At 39.3% G+C, this 26,040-nt stretch overlaps 1 protein-coding gene across 2 annotated transcripts in view; it reads left to right on the top strand.

The window, feature by feature from the left end:
- The window catches only part of TOX (thymocyte selection associated high mobility group box), a 367,991-nt gene that overhangs the window by 295,317 nt on the left and 46,634 nt on the right, over window positions 1–26,040 (top strand). For both annotated transcript variants that reach the window (XM_003408320.4, XM_023545698.2), the window contains exons 4-5: window positions 4,104–4,385; window positions 21,299–21,529. In XM_003408320.4, coding sequence (XP_003408368.1) covers window positions 4,104–4,385; window positions 21,299–21,529 — 513 coding nt within the window. The remainder of the gene's footprint in view (window positions 1–4,103; window positions 4,386–21,298; window positions 21,530–26,040) is intronic.

The following is a 26,040-nucleotide window of genomic DNA, read 5'->3' as shown; positions in this document are numbered from 1 at the left end:
CATATGTTTTATAAGCTGAGGTTTTGTGTTGGACATTAAGGATCTGTAGTCAGTCGGTATCTTTCTAAAGGAAAGCTAGTAATGAAAACTTCAGCTTACCCGCATGAGCTAACTGATCATTTTTACCCTTCAGTCAACAGACTCCATGAAGTTTCCTTACTGTTTCCCAGCTTGTACATCAGGCAGTGATTAACACTGAACTGCCACCTGTGGAAGTATGGCGACATGGGAAAGCTCCTCCTTATTCTGAACTGCCCCCGTGGATGTCGAGCTCTCACTGTGCGAACAATGAGTACCGAGGGCTAAAGAGATGGGCAAGCGCTCTAATTTGTGCTTGCCATCCTCCACATGGAAACCCTGGTGGCCTAGTGGTTAGGTGCTACGGCTGCTAACCAAAGGGTCGGCAGTTTGAATCCGCCAGGCTCTCCTTGGAAACCCTACGGGGCAGTTCTACTCTGTCCTATAGGGTCGCTATGAGTCAGAGTCGACTCGACGGCACTGGGTTTGGTTTTGGGTTTATCCTCCACATGGGAAACGTGTCCTCTGCTGCAGTGTTAAAGCTGCTATTTGCCTGGCCATTAGAGACATGATATTTTGAACTAATGATGAGTCTGCTGAAAAAAAGCTGCCCTACTGATCACTTGATTGGTTGCACAGTGGTTAAAGCAATCAGCTGCTATCCAAAAGGTCCGAAGTTCGAAACCACTAGCGGCTCCGGGGAGAAAGGTGTGGCAGTCAGCTCCCTTAGAGATTTACAGCCTTGGAAACCCTGTGGGGTCGCTATGAGTCAGAACCGACTCTCCGGCAGTGGGCTTGGTTTTGGTTAAATTGATGCTTGACCCCTCCTTAGCCACTCCCACCACCTTCCACTTCTGGGGCTAGAGTGAGAATGCAGATTTTAGCTCTCAAAGATCTACCCACAAACCCAAATTAACCTGAAAAGACAACCAAAACAAAGCAAAATGCTGGAAGAGATAGGTGAGATTGTTTTAGGCTTTGGAAGACTTTTGATTGTAGTCATGGAAATTCCGTATGTAATGTAAATCGATTTAGAAATCGTCCCTTCAATATCATGTTAAAACCAGGAGATTTCTGAGAGACTGAGAAGAAAAACTGAGCTCAAATCAGATATGTTTCCAAAGTAGATTAGAGTTTACCGGAGCCTGAGGGAGGAAAGAAAACAAAAAAAACAAACCGTTGCCATCGAGTCAATTCCAACTCATAGCGACCAATTCCAACTCATAGCGACCGCACAGGACAAAGTAGAACTACTGCCCCACGGTGTCTCCAAGGAGCGGCTGGTGGATCCAAGCCGCTGACTTTTTCGTTAGCAGCTGAGCTCTTAGGGGCACAGAGTTTCCGTTTGGGGTTGATGAAAAATTTTGGAAATTCATAGTGGTGAAGGCTGCACAATATTGTGAATGTACTTAATACCATCACATTGTACACTTAAAATATGCACAACATAAAATTTCCCATTTTAACCATCTTTATCACGATAAATTAAAAAAAATAAACAGATGTGTCACGAATTGTTCATGCTTTGTAACTGGGCCAAAATTGAAATTGATTTATGTGAAGGGGAAGTAAAAACGTCAGTAGAACACTTTTAAAGCAATAATTTAGTTAAAATGTGGTTTTTGCTAGTGAATGTTTTTAATTTACAGGGCTGGTAACCTCCTACAAAGACAAGTGTTAGAACAGGTAGGAGCGGAGGGGGCTGACACACGGAGGGCCCCAACTCCCCTTCTTCACAGTCACGATGAAAGAGTTGTCTGTGTGCCAAGGGTCTGATAAAAACTGCCACAGGAACTCAGAACATTAGGAGGTGGTACAGAATATGCCTCTTATGTATATTTCTACTTTTGGTCCTGGTTTTTATGGTACCCTGTGTTGGTGGCACAGCTTTAAGGATATTTGTAAAAACTTGTGTTATTTCTAAAGATCAGATGCTTAGAAGTTCTGTGAACAGCTAGCAAGTTGCCATCAAGTTGACCTCGACTCGCAGCAACCCCATGTGTGTGTCAGAGTAGGACTGTACCCCACAGGGTTTTCAGTGGCTGATTTTTCCAAAGTAGATTGCCAGGCCTTTCTTTCGAGGTGCCTCTGTTGCACCTCAATCTCCAACCTTTTGGTTAGCAGCCGAGCACAGTAACCATTCACGCCACCCTGCAGCTCCTCTGTGAACAGCTAAGGAGGAACAAAAACTGCTTTAGTAAATGTGAGTAGGGAGGTATGAGTATACTCTAAAAACAATCATTGATTTACGTAGACAGCATTGGAAAAGGCATTTTAATTTACCTTTAAACAACTTCATCTCTCTCTACTGACATACTTACAGTGTTGGGTCAGCTGTTTAATACAGAGGGGAGGGAGTACCTAAGACTGAATTTGAGAAAGGCAGATTTTACCTCAAGCTCTGTGATTTTTTTTTTTTTTTTGAGTTATTTAACCAATGTGGGCTTCATTCATTCATTTATGGAGTTAGTCAACAAACATTTGACAAGTTTTTACTCTGGTCTGGCCCACTCCTAAGTGTCATCTTCCAGGGACTAAAAGAGTGTCATTCAGGGCCCTTGCAGCTCTGACACGCATCACTGAATGGCAGTAACTGCTTAATGAGGACCTTCGTGAAAAGGAGAATTATCAGCTACCTCTGAAGGCTTGGAGGAATTCAGTCAGGATTAGGGAAAATACGGCTTAGACTCGGAAAGCAGCACAGAAAGTCACAGCGCCAGCCTCAGTCTTCAGGAAAAGAGCCCAGTGCCTAGGCTACCTAGAACCGAGTCTGAGCAGATGGAACAATATCAAGAGTTGGGAAAATGCTTAAACTGACTAGTACAAGAGCTCATGGTAGAGACAGACGTAATACAAGCAACACAGGCAAACACTTGGGCCCTGCCCAGCCACGATTTCAATTTCAGGTGGATCTAGCTAGACTGGTAAAATGACAAGAGGGCATTGGTAGAAAACTGCATTCGCTCACCAACCACCGCCCCCCCCCCAACAAAAAAAAAGCCTTGATAGTATTTTCACATCACAGTGACATTTGCAGACAGGTAATTACTGGTCAGTTCTGACATTGTGTGATTTTTTTTTAATTAAACAGGTTACTATGATAACCATATTAATTTTATTTTTCAGTTCCAAAATGTCCCTTCACGGCCATTCTGTATTTCACTTTTTTTCTCTTTTTCCCTTTCTCTTGTTTTAACCCTCCTCTCCCTGAATGAACTGCCTGAGCCCCTTCAGAATGAGGAAGCTGAACTGCTTCTGTAAGCACCACAAAATAGTCCCCATTATTTTCAATTTGAAAATGTTGGCGAAACGCTAAGTGAAATCTGCCATACTGCTCTCATACAACACATTTGACCCCGAGATACGTTAAGAACTTCATCCTCCAATGCTTTTAATTCTAATCCTTGCAGAGACGAAATTCATTGCTTGAATTACAAAAGTAAGTCTCATTAAGGCTAAAAAGCAGTGACCCAGATAGCATAATGGATTAAAATGGTGACCTTGCGACTTTAGAGCTTTACTTTCAAATCTGACTGTGTGGGCAAACCATTTCAATAGTCAATTAATCAATTGGTTAATGCCAACCTGTACGAGGGATGAGATGGTAGATCATTTTAGCCAGTACTAGCCTACCTAGAATTAAACTGATAACCATACTACACTTACCAACTCCCCAAACCTTTCTTAAATAATCAGAATAAAATAAACAGGGTTTAATGAATTGCTGTGAATGCTGTAATCACTAATAATTGTATAACTTTGACAGGCACTCTAATAAGCATCAATATTTTGAAACTTAACACCGTATAAATCTATTAATGATGTATGCTTACATTTGATGAGTACTGAAAGACTGTAAATAAATCAGGTTGTGAGTAATGCAATGGGATGTTGAATTAATTCTCAAATTCTGTTCTTTTGGTAACAGCACCTGTGTTGATGTATACAATGAGGATTATTTTACCCCAGAAAAAAATGGTTGTAGCTCAGCAGAACACCCTGCAGTCTAAAGAATTAAAAAAATGTACATTGCCAGAAGTATATTTATGAAAAATTATTCCTTTCCCCCAATCTTCTTTTTGTAGATGCAAGATATTCGGAACCCCGAAGGAACCCAGTATAGCACCCACCCTCAGATGGCAGCCATGAGATCTAGGGTGCAGCCTGCCGATGTCAGGCAGCAGCCTGGGATGATGCCACATGGCCAGCTGACCACCATCAACCAGTCTCAGCTCAGCGCCCAACTTGGCTTGAATATGGGAGGGAGCAGTGTTCCCCACAATTCACCTTCTCCACCTGGAAGCAAGTCGGCAACCCCTTCTCCCTCCAGCTCGGTGCATGAAGACGAAGGGGATGACACTTCTAAGGTATGGTAGGCTATTTGCAGGACTGGGGAAGACAGCCAGTGGCCCAAAAAAAGTACTCTGTGGCACCTTTCTTGAATTATGGTGGGTGCAAGTTCTAAATTTGTACGTCCAAATGAGAAGCGTTTCAGCCATAGTGGGTACTCTTTTCTAGTTACAGACTGAGTGGACTAAACCACCTGCTTACCAGATTACACTCTTCAGTCTACAGTAAGGCCTTTAAGTGCAGCTATATATTAAGCATAAAAGTAGTTTGCACCCACAAAATACATATAGCAAACAATACATAATGAATCTTTAGAACTCATCATCCAACTTCAAGCTTATTCACGTTCCAATAAGTCTATCTCGGTTTAACCATGTGGGTTTATTGTTGTCGTTGTTGTTTTATTGTGGTAAATATATATACAACAAAATATTTGCCAATTCAACATTTTTTCTGTGCACAGTTCAGTGGCATTAACTACATTCTTCATGTTCAATCAATGCCACTATCCATTTCCGAAGCCAGGTGTTTGAAAGAAACAACATCCCAGGGATACAGTGATCTCTGTGTGTGTGTGTGCGTGTGTGTATGTGTGAGTGTACAAGATGTTATGGTTAGATGAAATCTTTGAGATTGCCTGATCCAACTATTTCATATCGAGAATAAAGAAACTCAGGGCTGAGGGTATCAGATGAGCCCCCTCCAGCAGCAGAAGCCTGGGTGTTCACTGCATGCCTTTTGTGAACCCCATGCCACCATGGTTGTCAGTCTGTCTGCCTGTGTCACCAAGAGTGTCACTTTAACATTATTGATGAGAAGGGAGGTCTTCATGTCCTTAAACTGGAAAAATAGCTACAGAAGACAGGTAGTTCCTTCGAGTGCTAGAGGCGACTTTTTAAACGACTGCACCAACAGTGAGTACTTTCTCATTCAAAAACACCAAAATACTCTTCTTATTGCCTTGATTACCAGTCAGGCATCTTCCAGCATTGTCCCAGTGAGAAAGACTCACATGCCTATTACTCTGAAAACTCATGGTAACAGAGTACTTCATATTCATCCTCTTTTTTTCTTCTTCTTTTTTTTTAATCTTAATTATGAATAGTCACTGGTGTTAGCCACTTGGCTTTCTTTTCATTTTTATGAGAATTTTGTTTTTGGGAAATGATATCATCAGCAGCTAACAAAGGCAAACTGTGATATTCTGATCAATGTGGTTAGTTTTCCAATGGCTACATTCATTTTTTAAAGGTTCAGATAAATAGTGATGCACTGATTTATTTAGCTTTGTGGCAAAGATAGAAAAACCCATTGCCACTGAGTTCATTCTGACTCACAGTGACCCTACAGGACAGAGTAGAACTGCCCCAAAGGGTTTCCAAGGAGGAGCTGGTAGATTCAAACTGCCGACCTTTTGGTTAGCAGCCCAGCTCTTAACCACTGAGCCACAAAGGCTCCTGTGCAAAGATAAGGCTACACAACTAAACATAACCTCCTGTACTGATCCCCTCTGCCCTCAGTCTCTCCCTGTTGGCAGTAAGCTAGCCTCTCATTGGATAGGATAAAAAGGCAGGAGGCAATTAATTGATACTACATAAATCATTTATCAGGCTAGTGAAATCCTTGCTTTTAGCTGAGCATTTAGAGGGGGAAATAATTTTCTTAAGAAAATATGGATTGTCCTAATGACAACTATCATCTTGACTTAAAAGTGAATACTAAGAATTTGTGGCCAATGATTTAGATATTGGATTATGCATGGATAATTCTAATTAATTTCCTAAACATGGATAACATGTACTATATTATAAGGGAAAAAATTAATGCTCTGCTCATAGTAAAGATCGGTTTGTGCATCTGGATTGTATCTTTATAAGTATTTGTTGCTGACAACTCAAGAAATTAAATGGAAAATTAGTAGCATCTTCTGACAGTAAATTTTATACAGGATTATGCTTAATTGCAATAGCATTTTCCACCCTCCGCTTCCACCCTCCGCAACTTAAATAAGTAGAAGAGTGAGTAGAAACCTGGAGCTCGTAGAAGGAACATCCATAGATTCAGCCATTTGCTGTTGACCTCAAGGTCCATATCTTATCATTTTTATGAGGCATCAACTTTTATGTTATAAGCTTCCAGCCTGGTATGAAACTTTGCCAGTGAGTATCAGGGTTGTCCAAAGAAACAGAACTGGCAGAATCTCTCTCTCTCTACCTATCTATCTACCTACTTACCTACCTGTCTGTCTGTCTATCTGTCTATCTATCTATCTCTCCATCCATCCATTCCTAAACGGATTTACGTTAAGGAATTGGCTCATGTGATTGGGGGTTGGCAAGTCCAAAATTTGTAGGGCAGGTCAGCAGGTTGGAAACTCAGGCAGGAGTGATGGGAGCCTTGAGCCAGAATTCCACCCACCACCCACCACCACCCCCCCGCCCCCCGTCAGGGAAACCTCAGTTTTGCTTTTAAGGCTTTTCAACTGATTGGATAAGGCCCGCTAGCTTTATTGAGGATAATATCCTTTACCCAGAGTCAACTGATTGTAGGTGTTAGTAGTGTCTGCAAAACACCTTCACAACACCTAGCTTAGTGTTTGATTGAATAACTGGATACAGCTCACAGAGTTGACATGTACGGTTTCTCATCACAGTGTCCTATGCAATCACCCTATAGCCAATCTCAAAATAATTTTATAGTTCTTTAGTAGTGGTTTTTTTTTTTAAGTAGTGGTTGTGTAAGCATTATATAGAAGTTATATTCTGTAGTGGCATGTTCTTGAATTAGGGATTTGTGAGGGTATAAGGATGACTTTCTCAAGAGTGCCCTGGTTAAAATGGTTTGTTTGTGGTTTTTTTTTTTTTGTCTGAATAAATATTCCCAAGTTCATGTTTTGTTGAAGTGTATGTTCCACCCATCCATTCCAATCCTGTGCTCTATTCTTCACCTTCGCAATTCAAAATCCTCCTACTGATTTCTTCAACTTAAATTTCTTAAATGCCTAGAAAACCACCCCCCCAAAAATATGTTCAAACATTCTATATCACAGTTAAAGATTAAGCTGGATTTTTTTCCTTTATGTCTGAGCAGGATTTATGTGGATTGTTGTACTGCGTCAGCTTCAGTTAAATATGATATAGCATTAATTCAAAAAGATCATTTAAATCATTCCTAACAAGTGCACTAAAAAGGAATGTTTAGTCCCACAACCGGAAAAATAAGCCTTTAAAGCTTCCCTCTTAACACTTTATGCTTTCTTTAGGTAATTACATATTAATTCCAGCTTACTTAAGTAAATGATATGAAATAAGTTTGTTTGGACAGAAATCTTGTAAATGCAGTAGTAAAATAAATTATCACCCTATAAACACTACCCATGGTTCTGATTGTTACGAAGTTGTCTCGACAGCCTTAAGTCATAAATGAGACAGACGTACAGTAAAACATGCAAAGAAATATAAACATGGGCAGCTTGTGGTTCTAAGCCTGTAATCCAGTACTGTCAATACACCAAACATGGTAAAATACTTAATTTATCTGGCATTACAAGTATATTTTGGGGACAGATTTTCCTTTAAAGAAATTATGGGCTAAGAGTCATAGCATGTATTTTTCCATGCTTTTACTTTCAGCTGTCCTGTTAGAAGTATTCTTATGTTTCATATGGGTCTCTTGTAAACAGTATATTGTTAGATAATCTTTTACAATAAATGGAGCATGTACGGCATTTACATTAACAGAAATACGAAAATATTTGAGCTTCTTTATCCAGGTGTGTTGATTTCTATTTTTCCCATAAATGTCCTATGTTTCTTTTTCTCTGTTCTTGCCTTCATTAAGATTGTTTTTATTTTTCTCATCACATTTTTTTTCATTATAAGTTTAAAAATTACACACTTGTTCTCTTCTTTTAGGGACTACCCTTGGTGTACGAATGCATAAAAGTCTAAAACTGATCAATGTCTTCACTCTCCTCCTTAGAATATTTTAACTTCAGACAGTCCTTCCAATTCATACTGGGAGCTGTTACTGCTGTTGTTCATTTTAACTGTAATTTAAATAAACTGTAATTTAAAAAATCTTACAAAGTATATTTTTATTCTTTTATACAGTATTTTTTTTTCCTTTTGGATTGACTCATACATTTAATCTGTCTTTTATCTGGTACAACTTTCCTTATGCCTTTACATTTTTCTTTAGTGAGGATCTGTTTGTAACATATATCCCTTAAAAAATTCTTCTGTTGTGTATAGAATTCTAGATTGACAGTTGTCATCCTTCAGCATTTTGAAAATATTGTAAGATATTATTCCATTGAATTGTGGCTTCCATCATTGTTTTTGAGAAGTCCACTGCCTTACTGTCTTTTCTTTCTTTTTTTTTATTGTAAAATATACATTGCACAACTTTGCCAATTCAGCATTTTTCAGGCATACAGTTTAGTGATATCAATGACATTAATCATGCTGTGCAACCATCACCCATAATCTTTGCCAAAGTTCATGTCACCCTAAACAGAAACTCATTGCTTCCTAAACATTGCCCCTATCTTTCCCCCTTCCTCCTGCCCGTGGTAACCACTAATAAACTTTAGTCTCCATACATTTGCTTATTCTTGTTGTTTTATATAAGTGAGATCATACAATCTTTTTCCTTTTGTGACTGACTTATTTCACCCAGCATAATGTTTTCAAAGTTCGTTCATGTTGCCTAAGTGTCAGGACTTCATTTCTCTTCATGGCTGAGTAATATTTCATCATACGTACGTACGTACTGCATTTTGTTTATCCATTTGTCCACTGATGGCCATTTAAGTTGTTTCCACCTTTTGGCTATTGTGAATAGTGCTAAAATGAGCATTGGTATCCATGTGTCTGTTTGTGTTGCTGCTTCCAAGTCTCTTGAGTATATACCTAGGAGTGGAATTGTTGGGTCGTATGGCAGTTCTTTGTTTAGCTTTTTGAAGAACTGCCAAACTGTCTTCCACAGCAGCGGTACCATTTTGCATTCCCATCAGCTATGGATAAGAAAGGGTTCCAACTTCTCCACAACCTCGCCAAAGGTATTGTTTTCCTTTTCTTTTCTTTCTTTTTTTTTTTCATCATAGTCATTCTAGTGGGTGTGAAGTGGTATCTCATCGTGGTTTTGATTTGCATCTTTGCATCTCCCTAAGTGCTAATGAAGGAACCCTGGTGGCTCAGTGGTTAAGTGCTCAGCTGCTAATCAAAAGGTCTGCGGTTTGAACCCACCAACCACTCCTAGGGAGAAAGATGTGGCAGTCCGCTTCTATAAAGATTATAGCCTCAGAAATCCTATGGGGCAGTTCTATTCTGAACTGTGGGGTTGCGATGAATGGGAATTCTACTCCACAGCAATGGGTTTGGCTTTTGGTAATAGCTAATGATGTTGAACATCTTTTCATGTGCTTATTGGTCATTTGTATATCTTCTTTAGTGAAATATCTATTCAAATCCTTTGCCTGTTTTTTGATTGTGTTCTCTTTTTGTTGTTGAGTTGTGGGAGTTCTTTAAATATTCTGAATATTAAACCCTATCTGATATATGGTTCCCAAAAGTGTTCTCCCATTCTGTAGGTTGTCTCTTCACTTTGTTATTAAAGTCCTTTGTTGAATAAAAATTTTTAGTTTTAGTAAGGTCCAATATATCTATTTTGTCTTTTGTTGATAGTGCTTTTGGTGTCAAATCTAAGAATTCATTACTAAAACTTAGGTCCCAAAGCCATACCTCTCCTCATGTTTTCTTCAAGGAATTTATGATTTCATTTCTTACATTTAGGTCTTTGATATCACTGTCTTTCCTTTTAAATTAATCTGCTTTTTCTCTCACCATTTTAAAGATCTTTCCTTCTCTTTGATGTCCTGGAGCTTCTTTGTGATGCGGTTGAGTTTCTTTACATTTTTCCAATACTATAAGATTTCTGTCCTTCATCAGTTCTGGAAAATTTTTCAGTCATTATTTTTTTTTCCCCATTCTTGCTCCCCTCTCATTCTGTAATTGTGATTAGATATGTGTTAGACATTCTCATCCTTGTCCTCCCTGACTCTTCCCTTTCATATTTTCCATGTCTTTGTCTCTCTGTATAACATCAAGATTAATTTATTTGTATCTGCCTCCCAGTTCATAATCCTCTTTTTAGCTATTTCTAATCTGAAATTAAATTGGTCTATTGAGGCTTTAATTTCTGTTATATTTCTAGTTTGCCTTGGTTCTTTTTCAAATCTGCTTGGACTTTTTTTTTTTAGTTGCTTGCTCTTTTCCCATATATTTAATCTCTTTTATCATGTTAATCATATTTGCTTTATATCCTCTTTCTGCTAACTCCAATACTTGAAGTCCTTTGAGGTCCAATTCTGTTATCCGTTGTTACTGCCAGGTCTCAGTCTTAATGTCTTGTTTCATTTTATGTGTCGTTGTTTTGTTTTTGGAATGAGGCCTGATATTATAATTTTATCTACACAAATTCTTTTAGATCTGGTTTGAAAGTGAATTCCTCCGAAATAAATTTGTGTTTGCTTCTGCCAGGCATCTTAAACTGTTACAGCCTAGAACCACCCAACTAGTGTCAATTCAGGCAACAAATCCTTGTAAATGATGTCTGTTGCTTATGAATTATCACAAGAGAATTTTTTCCCCCTCTCCCCATTCACTACTGATATTCCAGAGCAATTATCCTTGGAGATCCTTGGAGGGCACATACGGGGGAGACGATGTGATGCACCCTTGCAATGAGAGTCTAATTCTTGTGTGTCCTGACTTTCATGGAAACTGTCCTACCCCACATCCCACTTTTGGTCAGTCCTGGGCTTTGCATCTGTCCACTGTACCCTTTGGTTCAGTTTCACCAGGTTCAGTAACTATCTTCAAGCTGGCTTTAGTACTCTATGCTTCTGAGTTCCTGCTTTCACTTCATCTGTGCCTTCAGGAGTTCCTCCCTAGTTTGCCGGTTCATCAATGTGTGCGTGTTCCACTATACGGGAAGAAACAAAAATCTTCAGACTTTTTTCCCAAGGCAAATAGGATGTCTCTAGAGTAGCAATTAAATAAGCCTGTAGAGATGCAGTTTTTATTTACTACTCTTCTAAAGGAAGACTTCTGGAATAAAGCAAAAATGATAAGCAGACACGGCTCTATAAACATGAGGTAAAATCAAGCAGTGTTGAAAGAAATGTCAGTCCACTTTATCCAGCAATGGAATTTAAAACTGGGACTTGAAAATCTGGTATTTTCTACACTGAACTGTGTTTGTTATGCTCCTGGTCAACCCTTCATGTGTGGTAATATGTATGATGCCTTAGACTCCAGCAATTTAATTAATATACCTCCCTTATCTAAAAAATATTATACACACATACGTGCACGCGCGCACACACACACACACCCCTATCACCCCCATTGGTTAAGGATGAGCCTAACAAACTAGTTTGGGGAAAAATGGCAGATTTCAGTCAAATTAAGTACCTTTCACACCTGATACCAAACAATTGTTTCAAAAATCTGCACATATAATTCAGCTATGCTAGTGTACAGTGTTTTTAAAGAATTTATGTTCTTAAACATACCCTAGATGACTTAAGCATACTTGATTTATTTATGGAATAAAAAAAAAAAGTGGGGCTAAGCCTAGGTAACTGGAATTTTTTCACCAGGAACCTACCTCAATAAGGTTCAGCATTCTCTGCGTGAAAAAGAAGCCCTCCATCCAGACTGGTAAGGGAGAAGTAAAAGTATGTCTATTTGCAGATGACATGATCTTATACGCAGTAAACCCTAAAGAATCCTCAAAAAAAACTACTGAAACTAATTGAAGAGCTCAGCAGAGTATCAGGATACAAGATAAACACACAAAAATCAGTTGAATTCCTCTACACCAACAAAAAGAACATCAAAGAGGAAATCACCAAACCAGTACTATTTACAACAGCCCCCAAGAAGATAAAATACTTAGGAATATATCTTGCCAGAGATGTAAGAGACCTATACAAAGAAAGCTACAAGGCACTACTGCAAGAAATCAAAAGAGACCTATTCAGCTGGAAAAACATACCTTGCTCATGGACAGGAAGCCTTAACATTGTAAAAATGCCTATTCTACCAAAAGCCATCTATAGATACAATGCAATTCAATCGAAATTCCAACGATTTTTTTTAATGAGATGGAGAAACAAATCACCAACTTCATATGGAGGGGAAAGAGGCCCCAGATAAGTAAAGCATTACTGAAAAATCAGAACAAAGTGGGAGGTCTCACTCTACCTGATTTTGGAAGCTATTATACCCCCACAGTCATGAAAATAGCCTAGTACTGGTACAACAACAGACACATAGACCAATGGAACAGAATTGAGAATCCAGACATAAATCCATCCGCATATGAGCAGCTGATATTTGATAAAGGCCAAAAGTCAGTTAATTAGGGAAAAGACAGCCTTTTTAACAAATGGTGCTGGCATAACTGAATATCCATCTGCAAAAAAAATGAAGCAAGACCCATACCTCACACCATGCACAAAAACAAACTCAAAATGGATTGAAGACCTAAACATCAAGTCTAAAATGATAAAGATCATGGAAGAAAAAATAGGGACATCATTAGGAGCACTAATACATGGCATAAACAGAATACAAAACATTACTAAAAATGCCGAGAAGAAACCAGATAACTGGGAGCTCCTAAAAATCAAACACCTATGCTCATCCAAAGACTTCACCAAAACAGTAGAAAGACTACCTACAGACTGGGAAAAGGTTTTTAGCTATGACATTTCCGATCAGTGCCTGATCTCTAAAATCTACATGATTCAGCTAAAACTCAACCACAAAAAGACAAATAACCCAATTAAAATATGGACAAAGGATATGAACAGGCACTTCACTAAAGAAGACATTCAGGCCACTAACAGATACACGAGGAAATGCTCACGATCATTAGCCATTAATCAAAACTACGATGAGATTCCCTCTCACTTCAACAAGGCTGGCACTAATCCAAAAAACACATAATAGTAAGTGTTGGAGAGGTTGTAGAGAGACTGAAACACTTATACACTGCTGGTGGGAATGTAAAATGGTACAAACACTTTGGAAATTGATTTGGCGCTTCCTTAAAAAGCTGAAATAGAACTACCATACGGTCCAGCAGTCCCAGTCCTTGGAATATATCCTAGAGAAAGAAGAGCCTTTATACGAACAGGTATATGCACACCCATGTTCATTCCAGCACTGTTTACAATAGCAAAAAGTTGGAAGCAACCAAGGTGCCCATCGACGGATGAATGGATAGATAAACTATGGTATATTCACACAATGGAATACTACGCATCGATAAAGAGCAATGATGAATCTGTGAAACATTTCATAACATGGAGGAATCTGGAAGGCATTATGCTGAGTGAAATTACTCCTTTGCAAAAGGACAAATATTGTATGAGACCACTATTACAAGAACTCAAGAAATAGTTTAAACAGAGAAGAAAATATTCTTTGATGGTTACGAGAGTGGGGAGGAAGGGAGGGAGAGGGGATTTACGCTAATTAGATAGTAGACAAGAACTATTTTAGGTGAAGGGAAAGACAACACACAATACAGGAGAGGTCAGCACAACTGGACTAAACCAAAAGCAAAGAAGCTTCCTGAATAAACCAAACGCTTCGAAGGCCAGAGTAGCAGGGGCGGGGGTTTGATGACCATGCTTTCAGGGGACACCTAAGTCAATTGGCATAATAAAATCTATTAAGAAAACATTCTGCATCCCACTTTGGAGAGTGCCATCTGGAGTCTTAAACGCTAGCAAGCAGCCATCAAAGATGCATCAGTTGGTCTCAACCCACCTGGAGCAAGGAACAATGAAGAACACCAAAGACACAAGGTAATTATGAGCCTAAGAGACAGAAAGGACCACACCAACCAGAGACTACATCAGCCTGAGACCAGAAGAGCTAGATGGTGCCCGGCCACAACCGATGACTGCCCTGTCAGGAAACTCAACAGAGAAACCCTGAGGGAGCAGGAGAGCAGTGGGATGCAGACCCCAAATTCTCATAAAAAGACCAGACTTAATGGTCAGACTGGGACTGGAGGAACCCTGGAGGCCTTGGTCCCCAGACCTTGTGTTAGCCCAAGACAGGAATCATTCCTTAAGCTAACTCTTCAGACAGGGATTGGACTAGGATAGGGGATGGAAAATGATACAGATGAAGAATGAGCTTCTAGGTTCAAGTGGGCACATGAGACTATGTTGGCATCTCCTGTCTGGAGCGGGGATGCGAGGCCAGAGGGGACCAGAAGCTACCCAATAGGACACGAGGTAAGAGTGGAGGGAAGAACTGTGCTGTCTCATTGGAGGAAGGGCAATTAGGAGTGTATGGCAAGGTGTATGTAAATTTTTGTATGAGAGACTGACCTGATTTGTAAACTTTGACTTAAAGCACAATAAAAATTAAAGTTAAAAAAAAAAAAAGAAGCCCTTAGTCCAAAAGAATAAGAATTAAACATGTTATACTCCGGAGAGAAACTTAGAAAAAAGCAAGTGAATCCAACAAAATTGATAGATATAACTGGTAGGTGGGGATAAATAGAACTAACCCTTTCCCTTCTTTCAAAGTGATTTTTCTGGTCAATGGTCCAAACTGCCTGTTTTGCCTAAAGCCACTGAGTGACTTGGCTAAGCTCACCCAAAAACAATACTCAGCTCTGTTTGGCAGAGTCAAGGATCCGGAAAAATGAATTTGCTTTAGAAACGATGACACACATACAATGCCTCGCACGTGTGAATCATTTCAGAAGTATAGCACTTCATATGTGTTTTTCTGTAATTGCTGTTTTGAGTCATTCAGTGTCCCTTATTATTAATGATAATGCTCGACCTCATTGCGAAATGAAAAAGGTATTACAGCCTTGCTGATTTCACAATAACTAGATGACTTACTTTCCATGCTGATTTGCATTTATTCTCATAGGGGATTTTAGATGGCACTGTTGAGAAAGAAAAGAGAATAAATTGAAGTAGCAAAATTTTCACTTACAGAAACAGTGCCGTCAGACGCCAAAAAAGTGGTGTGGCCTGCCTTGTTTCTATGGTGAAAATTTTGTAATATTTACTTTATATGATAAGAGTTGTAAGTGGAATTCTGTGTTGTTTGTTCAGTTTATTATGCAGATGGTGCTTGATTAAAATCTATTTTAAACTACAGCAATTACTGCAAGATAGTGTGCATTAAACAGCTCTCCCAGCTCCATTAAAGGCTTTGGGACTGTTGCAGTCTATTTTAAATATGCTTACAGACATTTCTCACTTCTCTGGGGACGTTTCAATAGCAGTGATTCCCTTTCCTTGATAGTCTTAACTCTGGTACTCTGTATTCCCTAGAAGTATTATCTAACAACGCCGTTAACACGTGCTTTTTTAAAGTGAAAGATTATTGTTTTCTTGTGATAAATAAGTTAAATACATCACTATAATTAAGCAATAAGGCATGACAGGAGATGGATTACCAGAGGCCTAAGGACACCTCTAGGGATTTTAGAAATAAATCTATGTCTAAGAGTAAGTTAGACGAAGCCTGTGAGTCTGTGTGAAGCTTAGGTGAGAGTGATTTTTATCTCTGTATTTGTGTATGTATTTATTTTTCAGTAGTCCTTTCATGGATTGGAAAAGAAGCCTGTGGGTGATCAGGGCTACAGTTAGTTAGGGCCTCAGCTCAGCTATGCTCTTAGTGGCTATGATTTTTATTCAGTTTTTTATGTGTTCCATATTTTCTTTGCCTTGTAAGTCTAAGCCTCTGCCCAGTGCTGTAGAATGAGAGAGTAGACAGAAACATATAACTATGTTATAACTATAACTATCCTCTGTGTGCAAGTCACTATCCTAACGCTGGGAAGAATGTCAAGATTAATGAGACCTGGTCCTGACTTTCAATATGTGTGCAGTTGTGGAGAGCTTTCATTTTTGCATCATATGTTTTCTTCTACAACCTAAACATTGTGATGTTAGAATTAAATTTTATTCTCCAGTCTTAGAACTCTTATAACTTTAAAAATATTCTATTCTAGGACAGTTCTGCTCAACACAGTAGCCACTAGCCATTTATAACTATTTAAATTTCACTAACTAAAGAAAGCTAGAAAAAAAAAATGAGTTCCTCAGTTGCACTAGCCTCATTTCAAGCGCTCTGTGGCTAGTGGATAGTGGCTACCCTTTTGGACAGTACACAGAACATTTTCGTCGTTCCAGAGAGTTGTATGAGACAGCTCTGCTCTAGACTTTAGAAGTTGGGGCCTCTTACAAAGTTAGAACATAAATTTATAAGCTTTCATCCATCTGAGTAAGAAATCAGGATCCACACAATAGTCAGAGTTAAGGCCCAAGGACATATTATAAATCCATCAAGCTAATTTTCCCACCACCATTATATTCATCATCATGATGTTCATTCTAAATAGTCTGTGGTCAAGAGTCAGGTATCTTTCAAAATACAGTCCATTAGTGCCATGTAGATAGACCTAAATTACAGCAGCATTTCTTCCTTCAAGGAGGCTTCGCATATGAGGAATGACCATGTGTTTTTCACTTACATGATGAAACTACCTACAGAATTACAAATTCTTACAAACTTCCAGTTCATGACACCAACTGTAAATTAGTAACTCATTTCTGCCCCCTCCCCAACACCGGAAGAGTGCAAAATAGAAAACAAGACCCCCACAGGTCAGGAGGCCATCCACAGTGCCTCAGGAGGCAAGCAGCCTCACACTCCATACAACACTTCCCAAAGACTGGGCTTCGTTAGACATAAAACCACAGCAGGGAATTTTCATTCCATTATATCGCATCCTAAAATGCAAAGATTTTGTACATACCCAATAAGTCTTTATACAAGGAACATTGAGCAATATAATAAACAATTTCCTTCAAAGCACATTTTATTAAAACAAAAACAGAGATCTTTCATATATAGTTTTTGTTTTGTTTATGGTTTTTGCCCCCTCGTGTAAGCATTTGGTGAAAGTCAGGGCATTATATTAAATCATTGGTTCATTTCTATGAGGGCAATGCTATGAGTGGTCAGAATATTACTGTCCAAGAATATACCCTTTGGGTGATGTAGCTTGCTTATTGAAGGAAAGGTTGTGAATCCTGAGAAGTGAATATTTTATGTGTGTCCTTTAGGTTGGCTCTTTCAGATGTGAGTTTTCTTGCATGGCAGGTAATTGAAACCGAGGTTACCAAGAGTACTTAAAGGAAAGGCATGGTATGTGGTTGGCTGAAAGAAGATCAATGTGCTCTTGCTTTCAGGTATTGCGAAGATAAAGATGACATAATATCACGAGTTTGGCTGGTAGTCTGACCTTCATGGGGGCTTAGTGCCTCTGAGGTACTCAGACAGATACACAGTTGAAGCCCCAGAATTAAGCTCCATGACACAGAAATGGTATCTCCTGAGCCTTGAAAATGTGGAGCCAAAAGTCGTGAAGTACTTGTTTCTACTAAACAAAACTCAGAGATTGAGCAGGACTGCATCCTAGTGACCCTACAGAGTAAGCCAGTGCATGGGGAAAGCCTCAGACAACTAACTGAATGGATTGGTTGTATGGAATTATTTAGTGTGTCCTACTGTTGTTGCTATAAACCAAAATCAAACCCATTGTCATCAAGTCGATCCTGACTCATGGTGACTCTATGTATTACAGAGTAGAACTGTGCACCGTAGGGTTTCCTTGGCTATAATCTTTACAGAAGCAGACTGCCAGGCCTCTCTGCTAGATGGGTTTGAATCACCAACCTTTAGGTTAGTAGACAAACATAAGCTATTTGTGCCACCCAGGAACTCTAAAGTTGCTGTACATTGCCTCAGAATAATAATTTATGACTTGGATACACTTGATACTTAGTTTCTTACTATTGGTGATGGATTCTCGTGCTTTATCAGGTCATCCCTAGGAAGTAGGGTCATGTTGTCAAATACGAGAAGATAACTGTCTCCCTTTCTGTCACAGCAGGGAATCACACATCCAGTGGATATAAAACCTGCATCTTACTGTCCAAATACCAATTTAAAAAGAAAAGAAGCATGAAGATCATTGATCCAAACACAGTTTTGGACAGTGGAGGAAGGAAGATATCTACATAATTTGGAGAAACCTGTCAATGTTTCCTATGATGCAGCATTTACATTGCATCATAGGAAACTTATCCCCATGACTGACATTTGAGCATTTTCCGAAGAGATTGATATAATCTTCAATCATGGAGATTTCAGCGTGTTAGATTGTTAATTTTTTAATTAAAATTAAAAATGAGGCTAAGTAATATGCCGTAGGGATAAACATTCATTTATCCTTATCCTTGGTTTCCTATTTCTAAATATTCTCAATCCTTGATGAATTATGCCCTCCAATATCATTATTATGCCATTTTTAATATTTTTCACTGTGGCCCGTTGTTAACTGCTGTGTATTTTTCTTTTTAGTTAATATTTTATAATTATGAATACAAGATCAGGTATGTTTACAAGATTTAGAAATTATAAAAATATGTAAAGAAGAAAATTATAAAGACTCATCCTCTCATCCAGAGAAGTTACTGTTAATATTTCAAATGTATTTTAAAAACTTATCTGTGTTTTCTCTTTTACTACATATTTTTTTGTTGCCCTTAAATATAAAGTAAATTAGTGAGGCTTGATTTCCTATAACGGAAATCATTTGTGCTTTCTTTCTGTCATTCTTGCAATTATATTATTATTTTATGTTATTATTATAACAGATGTTAAGCACTTACTATGTATGTATTAGGAACCACGAGAAGTGCTAGTGGGACCGTTCTGCACAGTCACAGTAGATATTCCCAGATAGAATGGAAGAAAAATGGAGAACAAAACTCAAATTCTTAAAAAAGGCCAGACTAACCGGACCAGTTGAGACCAGAGGACTCCTTGAGACTATTCCTGAGACATTCTTTAAACCTTGAACTGAAACTATCCCCTGAGATCACGTCATAACGAAATATCAGAATGGCACACAAAACAGCTATTACCCCTAAGTACAGTATTTTACTAAAAACTCATCTATATGAGACCAAAGGTCAACATCTACTCTAAAGCAAAGATGAGAAGATACGGGGCAGGGAGACTGGAGTACTGGAAATGGAACAACCAGAACACAATTAAAGAGAACGTTGACACATTGTGAAAAATGTAACTTAATGTCACTGAACAATTTGTGTGGAAATTACCAGATGGGAACCTAACTTGCTTTGTAAACTTTCACCAAAAACAGAATAAAATTGTATTTTAAGAAGAAGATGTACTAGTGAGCAAAATGAGAACTGGACTCTGCCCTCACAGAGCTTACACTCTAAGATGGGAGAAGATCTAACAACCACATAAATTATTATGTAATTACAGGTTTGATATGTACTCTGAAGGGAAGTATCAGAACTGTGCGCATGAGTAGTAGGCTCTCTACTCCAGTTTGAGATATCTTTGAGACTTCCCACCAGAGATGGTCAGAGAGCAGTTGTTTACATACATGCCCCACCCAGGGGAAACATCAACTTGACAATCATCCATGCACAAGCGGGGATGGAAACCATTTTACAAGATCTATTTATGAGCTTCACCAAGTACAAACTCACAAGAGAAGATGTTTTACAGCAAGAACGTCAGAACTCTACCACTGGTGGCCAGGTAGAGGAGGATGAGCCTGAAAATAGTGAGGCCAACAAGGCGGGAGCAAAACCCTGAGAGCATGGCACCATGGAAACCATGGGAGAGAGGGTGCTCACACAGAAGCTCAAGTAGAGGAAAACTAAAAACCCCATTGGATTTAGTGATGTGGCCATCAATGACCTTATTGAGAGCCCCAGATGGGAGGGAAGGCACACTGAAGTGAGGTCCAAGGGCCGCGTACAACCAACTCAGACAACCTCTTCATGGAGTTTGGCTGTGAAGAGAAAGAAATGACCGTATGTAGCCTTGGAACACAGAGAAAGTTTCCTCGTTTGTTTTGACTCTCAAGATATATAAATGCCGTCATAGTTACCTGGAAGAGCCCTGGTGGCGCAGTGGTTAAGAGCTTGGCTGCTAACCAAAAGGCTGGAAATTCAAATCACCAACCGCTCCTTGGAAACTGTATAGAGCAGTTCTCCTCTGTCCTTTAAGGTCGCTGTGAGTTGGAATCGGCTCAGTGGCAATGGGTTGCTTTGTTTATTTAGTTACCCGGAGCTGCTGGAACCAAAATACCCATTCACCTTTACTTATTGGACATATTGCTCACTGTGTGTTTAAAATCATGACTAGGAAGACAGGATAAACAAGAAGAAGACAAGTGAGATTGTCGATCCAACGGGGTTAGTACAAGAAGATTCACTGCTGTCACGGTTACAATGAAAGAGTAAAGGAGGGTGTGGGACAGTAAGGGAGAATATTTAACAGAAGATGAGAAGTTTAGGAAGGATACTTAGTCGTATAATAATATTATTAAAAGAATGAACAAAATTATTTAAAGCTATGTCTTTTTTATGTAAACTAAGCCGGGAGAAGGAATAGTTAAACGTACATGAAATATGAAGTTTTGGGTCTGTGCAATGTGTGTGGCCAGGGCTGTGTGTAAGCTGTAAAGGAAAAAACAATTTGATTTGTCCCCAAATATTCTTAGTTCCCTGTAATCCTATGTTAGGATTCCCTGGGTGGTGCAAACGGTTAAGTGCTTGACTGCTAACCAACAGGTTGGAAGTTTGAGTCCCCCCGAGGTGCTTTGGAAGAAATTCCTGGTGCTCTCATTGTGAAAGGTCACGGCCGTTGACAACCCTGTGAAGCACAGTTCTGCTCCGACACCCCTTGGTCACCATGTGTCGGAACCGACTTGATGGCACCTGAGGGCTTTTTTAATTCTACTTTGATTTTTATTTCAGATTAATGGTGGAGAGAAGCGGCCTGCCTCTGACATGGGGAAGAAACCAAAAACTCCCAAGAAGAAGAAGAAGAAGGACCCAAATGAGCCCCAGAAGCCGGTGTCTGCCTATGCGCTGTTCTTTCGTGATACCCAAGCTGCCATCAAGGGCCAAAATCCAAATGCTACCTTTGGCGAAGTGTCTAAAATTGTGGCTTCCATGTGGGATGGCTTAGGGGAAGAACAGAAACAGGTAAGACGGAGTGCAAAATGCAGTGAGAATCAACGATATTTGAGAACATGAAAGCACTCTAAAGAAATGACTTGTGAGTGCTGGGGCGAGTCCTTCAGTTACTAGAACTAAGGTTGAGACTGTGCCCCCATCAGAACTAGACTTTAGGAGACTTTCACATAACTTTATACTCGTTTATTGCTCCTCCATAAAAAGCATGTTAGTGCCTTTGTTTCAAAGTTTATATAGTGTAGTCACTTTTGGAAGGACTTTCACATAGCCAAGCCAGGATTACCTCATTTCCTAATGTTGCCAGTGTGATCATAAATACTCAAAAAAATCCTAAAAGTCTTTTGGAAACTGTCCACACCACTCTTTAGCACTTACTGTTTACCCTTTTGTCATTAAAATCCTCTTTGCTGTTTGCTAAATGAACCTCAAATTGAAGGGCTTCTACCCTTAGCCATTCCCTAAAGACCCCTGGGACATGTTATTCAATCCCTTTTATACCATATTTCTAGAGTGTGCTAAATAGGACCAGATGCTTGTTTTTCTCCTTCTTCATGGATTGCCATGGGGTAACTGAGGAGCATGGTCAGGCAGGACCACATGAGACACTTCTCATCTCAGCCACAGCATAAGTAGCCCCAGAAGGTCTTAAGGATGAAAGGGAGTCGTGGAGAGACAGTGAGAGTTGCATGAGAGGGTGTACCTCAACGAAGAAGCCCTGTTGATCCCGTATTTCCAAACCTGGGACCAGATTGCCATTGTCTCCATATAAAGTTTCCTGGTCACCAAGAGAAAAGTGGACCAGCATTGTTATTAAAATACAAATAAAATGCATGGAAATGGCTATGTGGATGCAGCTTTAGCCACTACAGAACCACTACAGAACCGCAAATTTCATGAATGACCTATTAGTCTCACATTTGATTCTAGATAGAGACTTTTGCCTCTCCTCATCAGGTTCCGCAAGGCATATAAAACACAGAAAAGTCTCCAACCTATATATACATCTAGAAATACCTCTATATTATGACTGTATAGTATAACATCTACAATGTCTGCAGTATTTTTTACTTTTAAAAGCACTTTTGCGTAATTTATCTCACTTGTTTTACTCAATACTCATAGTTATATAGGGAAATTATTATTCCAGTTTTGCACATTATGAAACAGGGCTTGAAAAGTGAAATGCATTTGTTTATTCAGTCAATTTTTTTGGAATGCCTATTATGTGCCAGGCACTATTCCAGATGCTGGAGATTTGGCAGAGAACAAGACAAATGGTCCCCATTCTTTTGGATGATCTAGATTATGTCGTAGGCACAGAGAATGATGGTAACTAGAACTTGTCATTCATCTCACAGCTCATTTCCTGAACAAACCCTATGAGATCCATGATGGCTTTAGTGGCCGAGACCAGTTGCTAGGGAAACAGGAACATCCTCCCAGTACCCCCTAAGCCCCCTTTTCTGCACACCGAAACTATCTTCTACAATTTGAAATGTCCACACAAGTTCTTTTGTCATTTTCAAGATGGCCAGCCCAAGGGAATGCCTTCGTGGGAGAGCACAGACCTCCCGTATGAAGCACTGGGTGGCAGTAGTCATCTTCAAGGACTGGAAACACACAGCAAAGACGTTCTTGGGACAAATGTCCATCTCACTATTAAGACGGTAGCTAGCATTGTATGCTGTGACTGTAATGATTTTAGAGCTGGTTTCTCTCTAACTTGTATCAGTTCGCTCTTTCTCCCAAATCTGAGGTGTGCTCCCCATCTATGTTGGACGTTCACGGGGGGATTGTACAGTGACTTCATTCCTCCACTCAGTAGAGCATCCCTGGACAAGAAACTAGGACACATCTGCCATGAATCCCAGCCCTTCCCGTTCTCTCGATTCTGTAACCTTCATGCCTCCCTGCTCCGCCTACAATGTCCAGATATCAGGATGCCCCTCACATTCTGCTCCAAGAGCCCCCTATTTATTTTTGGATTCATGACAGGCTTTAATGTTATGGAGTCCCTGGGTGGTACAAATGGTTAAGCACTTGGCTGCTAAATGTTGGGGGTTCCAGTCCACCCAGGGGTGCCTTGGAACAAAGACCTGGCAATCTACATTTGAAAAATCAGCCATTGAAAACCTTGGGAAGCACAGTTCTGTTCTGGTACACATAGGGTCACCTTGAGTCAGAGTTGACTCATGGGCAGCGGTTTTTTGTTTGTTCGTTTAACACTATAAACTCATTTGCTTTATGAGGTGAAATTTCCTAGAGGAGTCACCCACAAAGCCCTTCCCCGCCCTAGCTATGTGTGCAATGACCCTTGTTCATCAGAGGATGTACAGGACTCCTCTCTGAAGATTCAACCCCCTTTGCCCTACTTAAGACCCAGCAACTCAGTTGGGAGTTTCGTCCCCAGGCTCACACGTGCTCCCTTAGCATCTTCCATTTTGTCAGAAGTTTTGTTTCAAGAGATACCAGTTGCCTGCATCGTGACCTATCTAACTCCTCTTGTCTATCTTGCTGACCCCAGTTATCCACATTCATACTTATTTCCCATGTTCACGAGAGGAACTCATGAAGCTCAATACCAGGGTCTTAAAGGGGGATATCTACAAAGCCTTTCCTAACCCACAATTGGCCCTTTCCATTGTCAGTATTAAAAAGTGCCTATACTCATGTTTCCAGTACAAAATATTAATGTTCTTATGAAGAAAATCAGGTGGTTCCTCAAAGCAGCAAATGTAAAGCAACGTGGCTCTTCCTACTAATTCTACTATAATAAGGCTTTTTTTTTTTAATGTAGTAAGAGCAGAAAATTAGGACAGTATTCCACATTCTTTTTGTCTGACCATATAAGGTACTTACAGACCCAAAGAATATGAGATTCATTATTCTCAATTGTTAGTTAGAAAGGGAACTTCCTCCCATTCTCCTATTCCCTTTTCACGTTGGAGCTGAGCCTTTCTAATGTAGATAACATCACAGTATGATATAATACTTAAGGATTCTTAATTGCATATATGTGGTGACAAAACTTTTCTTTCTCTCTCGCATTTTATTTTTAATTTAAAAAGTAACTTGCAGTGAGTCTACCTTTGGGCTCTCTCATAATGGAAATACTTGGGGTTTTTTGAGAATTTATTTTATAAAGGATGAAATTATGTATTAGTTGACCTATAAATCTCATTAAGATCCCTGGGTAGCACAAGCGATTTGCGCTCAACTACTAACCTAAAGGTTGGAAGTTCGAATCTACCCAGTGGTTCTCAGAAGGAAGGCCTTGCAGTCTGCTTCCATTAAGATTGTGGCCAAAAAGCAGTATGGAGCAATTCTATTCTGTAACACATGGGGTCACCATGGGTAGAAATAGACTCAATGGCAAGGGATTTGGTGTATATATATCATTAGTATTGTAAAGAAATTTGATAGTGAAAATCTAGTTGCTAAAGAAAGGTATGCCAAAATAGGGACAAAACTATGAGACCTAATTATTTTAAAAAATAGATAATCAAACACAGCTATCAACGCACAAACAGCAGAAGACAAATTAAATAACTGAGACGCCATAAAAATTGAATACTTATGCTTATCAAAAGACTTTATCAAAAAAGTAAAAAGACAACCTACAAACTGGGAGAAAATTTTCAGGAGCAACATTATCTGATAAGGATCTAATCTCTAAAATACAAATACGTGGAAAACTTCAACAACTCAACAACAAAAAGACAAGCAATTCAATTAAAGAAAGGGCAAGAGACATGAACAGACACTTCACCAAAGAGGATAGTCAAATGGCCAACAAACACATAGAAAGATGCTTGTGATCATTAGCCATTAGAGAGACGCAAATCAAAAGTACAATGAAATACCATCTCACCCTTGCTAAAATGACACTGATTTAAAAAAAAAAAAAAACAGAAAACAAATTCTGATGAGTATGTGGGAGATTGGAACCATTATCCATTCCTGATGGTACTGCAAAATGGAAAGCAGCATGGCGCTTCCTCAAAAAGCTAGAAATAGAACTACCTATGATTCAGCAATCTCACTCCTAGGTGTATACCCTAGAGATCTGATAGAAGAGACACAAACAGACATATGCACACCTACATTCGTTACAACACTATTCACGATAGCAAAAAGATGAAAACAACCTAAGTGGATGAATGGATAAACAAGATGTGGTACATACATACAATGGAATACTATGCAGCTATAAAGAATAATGATGAGTCCTTGAAACATAAAATGGATAAATCTGGAGAACATTATGCTGAGTGAAATAAGTCAATCACAAAAGGGCAAATATTGTATGATCTCACTTTTATAGAAAGACAAGAATAGGTATACGTACAGAAACCAACATTCACTGGTGTTACTAGGGTTAGGTGGCAGAGGGGGAATCACTCTCTGTTGTATTCCCTGTCAGGGCGGTCATTGGTGGTAGCTGAGCACCATCTAGTTCTTCTGGTGGAGTCTCTGATTCATTTGGTCCTTTAGTCCTTTGGGCTAGTATTTTCTTTGTG

The sequence above is a fragment of the Loxodonta africana genome, chromosome 14 (genome assembly GCF_030014295.1).
Source record: "Loxodonta africana isolate mLoxAfr1 chromosome 14, mLoxAfr1.hap2, whole genome shotgun sequence".
Taxonomy (NCBI): domain Eukaryota; kingdom Metazoa; phylum Chordata; class Mammalia; order Proboscidea; family Elephantidae; genus Loxodonta; species Loxodonta africana.
The sequence above is the reverse complement of the archived record's forward strand: the minus strand, read 5'-3'. Positions and strand labels throughout refer to the sequence as shown.